We start from the raw sequence: 10,773 nt of genomic DNA on the forward strand, positions 1-10,773 counted from the left end.
AAAAATCAAAGCCAAGCAATGAAAATTTTCTTTTGCTGTTTTGTATTGCAGGCCTCAATCGACGCAAATACCACTTGGTCCGGTACAGTAAGAAACCCAGTTATTGTGCAAACTCCTACTTACCTTCCCGTACGCAGAAAATGGACAACAGACCCACAGATCCCCGGAGTAGAGCCAGACATCTACAGAGCATCTCTCTTAGACGAGGGAGGTGAACTTACTACACAAATTCATGACCGGTTCAATATCAGGATCACACACACACACACACACATACTCGCAGTAAATTCAGATATTTATAAAGTATATATTTGTAACACTTAACTGGATTAGCTAGTATAAACAAAATGTGCAACATATTTATACAGCATTTGTTATATCCATCATACTATTGTTATGTTACTGTTAACTAATGTAAAACCATGTTCATTTTAATATATGGGTGATAATATAATTGCAGGCACGTTAGTGTCCAAAGTCATATATACAAAGTCTGCTTTTTTCCATATTAATCAGTATCAATTCTGCTTAATCTAAACCCTGTCCGGGAAATCTCATGAGAATTCATAGATATTGCGAGTTGGCTAATTCGTATGAATTCATACGAATCGTGCAAAAACGTACGATTCTCATGAAAAAAACTAACAAAACCCAGCCCCTAACCACAACGTCACAGGGGTCAATGCAAATTGTACAAAAATCTATGAATGTGGTTGTATGAACTGATACGAATTAATACGTAAAATATGGACGAGTTCTCGTGAGCTAACGATGGGGATACTGCCCCCTTGTGATCCATGACAATGACTATTAAATTCTTAAAATAATTTAAATATGACAATTTGATTTATTTATGATCTATTATTCATTTATGATCATTGTGAATTAATTTCGTTTATAGAATATTTATATAATATTTTTCCTAACTGTAATGGGTCAAACATTTAGCTTATTATTATTTTTTTTTTAAGTCAAAGTTTTCACCAGATCATTTGTTTTACTGGAAATGCTCAAGTTTATATGAAAGTTTATACAATTGATACGAATGAATACGTAAAATATGGACGATTTCTCGTGAGCTTACGTTGGGGAAACTCCCCCCTTTGTGAATGACAATTTGAAAAAAATATGACTTTGGACATCAAATGTACCTGCAATTACATAATATAATCCCCCATATGTATTGATAAATGTGAAAATGGACATTAACTAAAATCATAAATGAACTAAAAAATGATCAGGTGTTGTTTTTTAGTTCATGTCAACAAGTGAAACTTTATTGTAGAGTCTTACTGACTTATTTATTGATATATTCCAGTTTATTGTATTCCAGTATTGTTTACTTTAATAGTTTTTACTTTTAATAAAGATTTTACATTAGAGTTGTGATACAGTAAAGTGATTTTTATTCGTGATTTGTAATTTGTCGCTGTATCTAGTATTTGACACATCAGCATTTTTATCAGTAAGGGGATTTCTAAGTGGGCTATTGACACAAAATTTCCACCAGATGTAGCCATCAAGCCAAATATTGAAAAGAAATCAGAAGGCTTTTCTACAAAGTATTAAAGGAGCATTTCACCCGTAGAAAAATTAATCTTTATTTAAAGTGTGTCATATTTGTAGTTGAAATGTAACATACATTTCGAATTTCGTGCCTATTTGACCGAGAAAAGCGGTGTTTGTAGTCTCACCCCCTCAACAAAGATATTGGACTTCCTTCTTTCAATGATGCAAAATGATGATTTTTACATCATGGAAAGAAGGAAGTGCAACACTGAAATCTATATTTCTCCTGTCTCAGCGGAAACTGAGGAAATGATGCACGACCATTCAAAAACATGACTGGGGTTCTAACTATACAAAGATTAATGCAAAAAGGTGAAGTGTCCCTTTAAATAAAGTGTGTTCAATACTTATTCCCTGTGTCATTTCACTTTATTTATTATGACTCAACTTGTATACTTAAATGTTCTGATTTCTTTGTATGAATTCAACATTCAACAGAAATGCTGATGTGTCAATACTTATTTTCCCTGTTGTATAAATACAGTGTATAGATAAGTAAAAGAAAGTACTCAAATAGGCATAGCTGTACAAGACGTATTCATGTTTTGGGGTGAATCAAGACCTGGACATGATCTGTGAGATGCACCCAGTTAATTTAAAAGCTGTTAATTTTATTGCTGTACTGATACACCTGCATAGCATCTTCAACATACATAAAACACAGCTTCCAGAATTCTTCTTAAAGAATTACTCCAATATCATAAAAAAAATCCTGATAATTTACTCACCCTCATGTCATCCAAGATGTTTATGTCTTTCTCCGTTCCTTCAAGAAGAAATATATATATTTTTTAAGGAAAACATTCCAGGATTTTTCTTCATATAGTGGACCTCAGTGGACCTCATAAAAATATATAAATATTTACCATAATTTCTCGTTGTGCACTAGCTGTGATGCGCCAACGTGACCTTACATATTACGTAATCACGTCGAAAGGTCATTCATGATGTATGCGAAACTACCGCTCCAGCGTTTACCAGTTTTTTTGTTGAATGATACTAATTAATGTCTTTGTGTCAGTTGATTGTTTAAAAAGGTACGCAAGTGTATGTTTTATATATGTAACGCCTGACCTTTCAACGTGATTGAAAGTTGTGGTTAAAAAGTACATGGGTGATTCTCACGAAACCATTGAAACACCACGGCAGTAATGATTTTAGCTTTAAAATGTGTAATATAGTAACATTAAAAAGCATTAGAATTAACACAATACTGTGTTCTACCTTACACAATGTGTGATTTCAACATAAGAATTTATAATTGTAAATTTTATTTCATTTTCTGCTGAAATTCTCATTACCGCAATGTGTCCGGCTGTGTTTGAACATGCGTTATGTTGTAATTTAATCAAATTAACACAAAAATATTAAGAAAAAAATAAATGGTATGACAAAAAGATATTTACTGAATATTCATGTATAATAAAAATGAAGAAAAATTAGGAAAATGATGTGTCCATGCCTGATGTTCTCATCCTCCGCAACACTTTTTGAGAACAGTTTAAGCACACATACAGAATTTTAATAAAGTTACCAGGTAAGATTATTTTTTTACAGTTAATTTGAAATATTGTCTTGTCAGAATGCTTACACAACATTTTGATTATCATTACCGCAACAGATGCTTATTAAATGTTAATTTAATTAATAGAAGCATAATACTTTGATTTTAAATGCATGTGCAGAATCTCCAAATTATGTTCTTTCAGGTTTGTCATGTCATTTTGAAAATATGTCAGTGTTGATGTTTTCTGACTGTTGCGGTAATGAGATTTTTTAGGACAAATTTTTTAAATTATGTTGCAAAAAGTGTTAAATGATAAGTAAAAGTTTTTAAATTAATGTTCCCATTTACTCCAGACTTTGTTTTTCAATGTCTGGTGGGAAAAAAAGTCAATTTAAGCAATTTTTACATTTTCATGCTTGACATTCTTAAAACCAAGTTTTCGTGAGAATCACCCACATATTATTTATAAATTTTTGGGCAAAATAATGATCGTTTTTCTAGATAAGACCCTTATGCATCGGTTGAGAGCCCTTTAAAGCTGCATTGAAACTGCAATTTTCAGGGTTCCCACAGGTTCCTTAAAAGTTTGTGAATCTGGGGGGGGGGGGATTCAAGGCCCTCGGAAGTTTGTAAAAATATACATACATAGATACAGGTCATTGAAAGTGCTTGAATCTATTTTATGCAAGAAGTTTTCTGGAAAAAAATCCATATTTCCCTCTGTAGTGTAGGATAATATCATAACACACATGCTAAACTCGGGTTACATATGTAACTGTTGAAGGGAACGAGACGCTGCGTCTCCCTTGCCATACTCCCTGCGTCCCTGTAACGCTGTCTTTGGCAATATTTCAGATAGCGATAAACTTCCTAGCTCCCGCGTCACCCTGTCTTTGTCGTTAAGCCTCACCATTGGTTGAATTTGATATACACATTCAGACGCACTTACCCCTGGAGGCGTCCCCAAAGTGTCACCGCAGCGACTCAGCGCGAGTTCCCTCGAAATGGAACTGTAACAATGTATCTTAAAATGTAACACAATGTAACCTTGCTCTCACTTGAAATGTGTCCCCACATTTAGTCCTTGAATTTGAGTGTTTTGGACCTGGAAACTCCTTGAAAGGTCCTTGAATTTGAAGTTAACTAAGGTGTGGGAACCCTGAATTTTAAACTGCAAACCCACTGTTTACTAAAGTCCACTATATGGAGAAAAATCCTGGAATGTGTTCCTTAAAAACATATTTTTTTCGACTGAACAAAGAAAGACATAAACATCTTGGATGACATGGGGGTGATAGTTTCACCAGTTCACACCCTAACCTTGACCTAATTTGCAAATTAATTTTGCACTCCCATGTTCATGTTAAATTAAAAGAAAGTTTCTGCTACTGTATGTTTCTACATTGTTGCACTTAATGATGACAAATATACAAGAATACACCTGCAACACATTTAATGAAGGCTCAAGCAACAAACATTACTACAAAAAGGAAACAACAAAACCGAAGCGTTTAGGACCTAAACGTATCTACTTCTTCATCTCCTTCTCTTCCTCCTCCTGATGAATCATCCGAGCTTCTGTTTTCATCAATCTCACCCCTGTGAAAGGCAAAGAGCTAAGACACCTGAGATATGGGCTGAGATATAGAGATAGTATAAAAAATCAAAATCTTGCCTGGTATGAGTGGAGGACAGTTCAGGACAGGCGTGTCTTTCCTACGAGGTTTCTTTTGTGTCAGTTTATCCTGTTGATTCTCCTCTGGGCTAAGCTTCTGGTTTTCCATGTCTGCATTCCCATCTGCGGAAGAACCCCAGGCGGACTTAGTAGAGCCTTGCGTTAGCGACAAAAAGATCACGGGTTCGATTCTCAAGGAACACACATACTCACATAAGTCATAAATGTAAAATGAAACAGGTTCATGAATACGCATACATGGATCTGTCAAACCGTCGCCTTTGTTCCTCCCAGTGGACAGAGATTTTATTTAATCTGACTACTTCATTGTCATTCCTCATTATTTATTTCCTCAAAAAAGTCTTGCACATGCACACAAACACAGATTTAGAAGAAAACACTTCAGTACTTACAAAGATGATCGTGCATGGTGATCGTATGTTCGGCTTTGTTTGAGAGTGACCTCACACAGCCTGTGGACATGCTCTGTTCAGATATCAGATAACAGCTTGTGTTCAGTCTACACACACACACACACACACACAAACACACACACACGCAGTCTTAGACACACGACAAAGGCTCATGTCACATTTACTGGAAAGCATACTGACTGAACCTGACACAAAAAATAAACAAATTCCTACTTACAAGGATTTTGTGCTGAACTAATTACTAAATATTAATATCATATTTACACATTTAAATAAAAATGCTGGGTTCTTACAACCCATGATTGGAGAAAATATAACCGCTGGTTTGCATTAAACAAAAAAATGTGCATGTTTGACCAAATATTTTGGATTGAAACAAACCAGCATTTTTAGAATATACTTATAAATGAATCACGTTAAATTTTATTTTTATTTTTTTTAAATGTATTGTGGTGCTGATATTAAACCTTCAAGAGACATTTATTTATTATATCTAAATAATATCAGTAAATAATTTGAAACAATACAACTATTTACAGTACACACAATGGGCTCTATTTATAAAATGTGCATAACAAATACAAATATGTTTAACATGTTTATATTATATTTTGAATAACCAGGCAAATGTATTTTGTTTGTATTTTGTTAAACGACGCCTAATAAATAAATACACAGTAAATGCAATTAACTATAAGTTTGATATTACTAACTCAATGTCTATAATGAAGCAAACATTTGCTAAAGTACTGTAGTGCTGAAGTTGTTAAATGTGAATTAAAAGCTTAAGAGAAAAGATCTTACCTCAGTGCATCAGAAAGCAATAAATAAAGAGAGAGAGAGAGAGTGCATGCCAGATGAGAGAGAGAGAGGTTATGTAGTGCAGGAGAAGGAGGAGTCTTCAATAGAGCCTGTTGTCACGGTGACAGAAGCTCTTGTAATGTGTCAATCATTCCAGCTTTCACAAACACACGTCATAGATCTTATCAAACAATATTCAACTATTTTAGGAGCAGTGTTTGCATAGAAATGAGGTGGAGGTGTTTAGATGTTCTTAAAGCATTAAATTCATTGTGATTGCCTTAAATACCACATTATGTCATAATTGAATTATAAAAAATAATGCACACCCAAGGTGGTAATGTGGCATGATGCAGAGTGCCGTTACACCACAGGTGTGCATTATTTTCAATTATTACACAGATCTCTGGAATGCTTGATTCTGATTGGTCAGTTGAGATATTTGCAGGTTCGTTCTTTTCAAATAATAACCGCTCCAAAGTAATAACGCATAGCCGGTACTACTTGTACGATTAAAATCGCTCCGCGCCAATAAAGACCAATAAAGATTACTGTTTGGCAAACACTCTTGTGACAAACACTGGACAACCACAATTAAGAATGGAAAATTTTGACATTCATTTTAACATGTACGGAAAAAACAAAACATTTAAACAGTGGATAAAAGAACGAACAACGACAAGACACAGAGAGCTTACTGAGACTGAATTTGACAAAATAGAGCATGACAGCTACGAAGCCAACACACAAAAAAATACAGAATGGGCATTAAAACTTCTCAAAGACTGGCTAAAAGAGAAAAAAATGGAGACAGACAAGTATGAAGCAGAGGATCTTAATAAGGTATTACGATGATTTTATGCATCTGTGCAAAGTTTCGCGGAAGGATACAAATTTTAATTTAAAACAAATATGCCAATAAACTGTTTCAAATTCATATTCATGTCCGTTTTTTTTTCTTATGTGACAAGTAGCCGTGTAATAAGCTACTTTATACAACGGGTCTGTTGAATGCTGTATTCTGAGAAATGTTCGGTGGGTATGCATTAATTTCTGATAACCGCACACCTAACTTGTCAAATGTCTTAAAAATAGGCACCAGAGCAATGTTTGAGGTAACCGTGGTATAAGAGGAATAATTGGCTCCGGTCCTTTAAATTATTTGAAAATAATGCACACCCGTGGTGTAACGGCACGACGCGAACCTTGGGTGTGCATTATTTTCTTAAAATTCAAAGGACCGGAGTCAATAAGTCTGCTTATACCACATTGTTGTGGTGCCTATTTTTAAGACATTTGACAGGTTAGGCGTGAGGTTTACAGAAAAATAATCAACACCCATGGAACATTTCTCAGCCAATCAGAATAAAGCATTAAACAGGCCAGTGGTATAAAAAATAATATTTGATTTCTGTGATTTACAACACGTATACAAAACTCATGAAGCACACATTTCAAATTGGGAGCATATAATAAATGAAAACACATTGTTGGCTGAGGTGCTTTGATGTCTTTCTATTCACCTCTGATGTGAATTTTGTTTCCTCCACCCATGTGAAGTGCGTATGGAGTGCGGTTGAAGTGTTTTGGTGCCAGTGTTTTAACAGGATTTAAACTGCATATGCATACCCAATGATTGATACATGTGTGCCAAACATGAAATCCTGGTCTGACATGATGGTGATGATCGTGATGGTCTGGCACTGTGCACTTAACGACGATTGAGCGATTAAATACATGTATGTGGCTGATTCTCAGAAAATGGTTCAGTTTACTTCCTCATAACGTAGGCCTAATACTGATATAATCATCAGATCCGATAGTAAATTTAGTCACACTTTTAATGAAACTTTTTTTGTACACAGGATTTCCACGGATCCTTGAAATCCTTGAAAGTTTGTGCATCTGGGGAAAAAAATCAAGGCCCTGGGAAGTTTTTGAAACTATACACACATAGATACAGGTCATTGAAATTGTTTAATTCTATTTTATGCAAGAAGTTTTCTGGAAAAAAATCCATATTATTCCCTGTGTAGTGTAGGATATATCATAAAAATTCAAGACTTTTTAAGCACACGTGCTAAACTGTTCACTTTAAATGCTTATATCTTCTGTACGCGAATGTTGATTCATACCAAAATGCTTTTTGCATAGTTGTTTTTAACACATGAAAACGTCTCGGGTTACGTATGTAACTCTTGTTCCCTGAGAAGGGAACGAGACGCTGTGTCTCCCTTGTCATACTTCCTGCGTCCCTGTAACGCCGTCTTTGGTAATATTTCAGATAGCGATATACTTCCTGGCTCCCGCGTCACCCTGTCTTTGTCGTTAAGCCTCACCATTGGTTGAATTTGATATACACATTCAGACGCACTTACACCTGGAAGCGTCCCCAAAGTGTCACCGCAGTGACGCAGTGTGAGTTCCCTCGAAAGGGAACTGTAACAAAGTATCTTAAAAGGTAACACGATGTAACCTTGCTCTTACTTGAAATGTGTCCCCACATTTAGTCCTTGAATTTGAGGCCTGGACATGGAAAGTCATTGAAAGGTCCTTGAATTTGAAGTTAGCTAAGGTGTGGGAACCCTGTGTATATTTTCTGAAAGCATATTTGGGAAAAGGGGCTTTCTTTGCACAAAGTACAGCATGCTCATCAATAATGGTGCAATGATATTTAATAGTTAAAGACTATTATTAGCAATTGGTTCTGTTTCCAAAAGGGCTGAATGAACATCTGTTTATAAAAAGACATACCAAAATAAGGATATTAGCAGAATTTACTTAAAGTTAATATAAGATTGATAACATAACTAGCCTGTAAATACAGTAGCTAAACAATAATGAACAATTTAGTTTATCAACATTGACTAATTTTGGTAATGTTAGTTAATGTCAATAAAATTGTTGATGTTAGTTCATTGTGCATTAACTGTTAACAGTTACAATTTTTTACTTTAAAAATGTATTAGTGAATGCTAAAATTAACATGAACTACTAAGATTAATAAATGCTGTAGATGTGTTGTTTAGTTTTAGTTCATGTTAGCCAATACATTAACTGATGTTAACAAATACAACCATATTCCATTTTCTTAAAAGAGAAAAATCCAGATAATTTACTCACCACCATATCATCCAAAATGTTGATGTCTTTCTTTGTTCAGTCGAGAAGAAATTATGTTTTTGAGGAAAACATTGCAGGATTTTTCTCATTTCAATGGACTTTAATAGACACCAACAATTAACACTTAACTCAACACTTAACAGTTTTTTTCAACTGAGTTTCAAAGGACTATAAACCATCCCAAACGAGGCATAAGGGTCTTATCTAGCGAAACGATTGTCATTTTTGACAAGAAAAATAACAAATATACACTTTTAAAGCACAACTTCTCGTCTAGATCCGGTTGTGATGCACCAGTGCGACCCCACGCAATACGCCATGACGTCAAGAGGTCACAGAGGACGAACGTGAAACTCCGCCCCAGTGTTTACAAGTGTTTGAAAGAGGACCGTTCCTACGTTGTTGTATGTCAACTGATACTAATTAATGTCTTTGTGTCAGTTTATTGTTTAAAATGGTCCGCAAATGCGTTTTATATATGTAACACGTGACCTCCCTACGTCACTACGCATTTACGTTAGGTCGCGCTGGACCGGGTCTAGACGAAAATTTGTGGTTTAAAAGTGTATATTTGTTATTTTCCTTGTCGGGAATGACGGTCGTTTCGCTGGATGGGACCCTGGTGCCTCGTTTGGGATTGTTTAAACTCCGTTGAAAGGAACTGTTAAGTGTTGAGTTAAGTATTAAATGTTGGGCTCTATTAAAGTCCATTAAAATGAGAAAAATCCTGCAATGTTTTCCTCAAAAAACATAATTTCTTCTGGACTGAACAAAGAAAGACATCAACATTTTGGATGACATGGTGGTGAGTAAATTATCTGGATTGTTTTTTAAGAAAATGCAATATTCCTTTAACATCAGAACTTACTTTAATGTGGTTTTAAACAGCATAACACGTTAGTGTTAAACTCAATAGAAATATAACTATTGGCTGTAACAACATACTGTATTTACAGTACAATCGACCAATGAGAAACTCACACTGTAAATTACTAATTCATTTATTGCAAATGGTGCCTTTTACTATGGTGGTTCCACAACAGTAACATTTCTTGACATATTGATTGAGCCACACATGAACCACAAGATGAAACATCTCAGCAACACTGGAAGGGCCATCAGATCAAAGTCCGACAGAAAGCAGCAGGAATGGGTCTGACTGTCATGACGTATAAGGGAGGGAAACATTCATGTCTGGTCTGTCGAGAGGCTGTGTCCTTATACGGGCAACATAACAGCGTGACGGTGAAATGGTTCATTAGAGACGAAGAGAAACAGAGATAAAGAGGAAGAGATTGAGGCTACTGGGTGGGCAGAAGGGGATGGATCTGCATATACGTCTCCAGATATACAGTAAACTCATCTGGGTGTGTTGAGATTACAGTTTAAACGTCTTTATACATTCTTATTTAGTCCTGAACTGGAGAGTCAGCACTTTGTAACACTTCAAAGATCGACAGGAATCAGCAGGTCTTCACTCTGCATGGCTGCTGAAATGAAAAACAGAGACAATAATGATTTATTATATTTGTATGCAATTACGCTAAAGTCGCCCAAAGAAATTACAATGAAAGTATTGTGTCATCGTTTACTTTGGGGTTTGTACCTTTTGCATATCGGTAACATGTACTAGTACACACTTACATACCAAAGGAAATGTAAAA

General features: G+C 35.2%; 3 protein-coding genes across 9 annotated transcripts in view; 1 reads left to right on the top strand and 2 right to left on the bottom strand.

The window, feature by feature from the left end:
* pde1ca (phosphodiesterase 1C, calmodulin-dependent a) overlaps positions 1 to 1,378 on the top strand; it is a 106,341-nt gene extending 104,963 nt beyond the window's left edge. For 2 of the 4 annotated variants that reach the window (XM_055182095.2, XM_055182094.2), the window contains one exon: positions 52 to 1,376. In XM_055182095.2, coding sequence (XP_055038070.2) covers positions 52 to 215 — 164 coding nt within the window. In that variant the 3' untranslated portion in view covers positions 216 to 1,376. Of the gene's footprint in view, positions 1 to 51 lie in introns of all 4 variants that reach the window. The other 2 variants (XM_055182092.2, XM_055182088.2) reach the window with 2 other exon arrangements.
* A 3,136-nt stretch (positions 1,379 to 4,514) lies between these two features.
* On the bottom strand, positions 4,515 to 6,127 carry ppp1r17 (protein phosphatase 1 regulatory subunit 17). Of its 4 annotated transcripts, none has more exons than XM_055182586.2 (4): positions 5,990 to 6,127; positions 5,165 to 5,271; positions 4,752 to 4,907; positions 4,515 to 4,675 (listed from the first exon to the last, which is right to left on the bottom strand). In XM_055182586.2, exons 2-4 carry the CDS (start codon positions 5,232 to 5,234, stop codon positions 4,605 to 4,607), a joined length of 297 nt encoding a protein of 98 aa, XP_055038561.1. In that variant the 5' UTR covers positions 5,235 to 5,271; positions 5,990 to 6,127; the 3' UTR covers positions 4,515 to 4,604. The 4 variants fall into 4 exon arrangements, with proteins under 4 accessions (XP_055038561.1, XP_055038563.1, XP_055038564.1 ...); XM_055182588.2 differs by having other exon boundaries at positions 4,752 to 4,874; positions 5,990 to 6,124; XM_055182589.2 differs by having other exon boundaries at positions 4,752 to 4,874; positions 5,165 to 5,237; positions 5,990 to 6,068.
* A 3,965-nt stretch (positions 6,128 to 10,092) lies between these two features.
* itprid1 (ITPR interacting domain containing 1) overlaps positions 10,093 to 10,773 on the bottom strand; it is a 21,965-nt gene continuing 21,284 nt past the window's right edge. Inside the window, exon 17 of the mRNA XM_055182545.2 lies at positions 10,093 to 10,599. The gene's annotated coding sequence lies outside the window, so the exon portion shown is untranslated. The remainder of the gene's footprint in view (positions 10,600 to 10,773) is intronic.

Source organism: Misgurnus anguillicaudatus, chromosome 25, assembly GCF_027580225.2.
Source record: "Misgurnus anguillicaudatus chromosome 25, ASM2758022v2, whole genome shotgun sequence".
Lineage (NCBI taxonomy): Eukaryota > Metazoa > Chordata > Actinopteri > Cypriniformes > Cobitidae > Misgurnus > Misgurnus anguillicaudatus.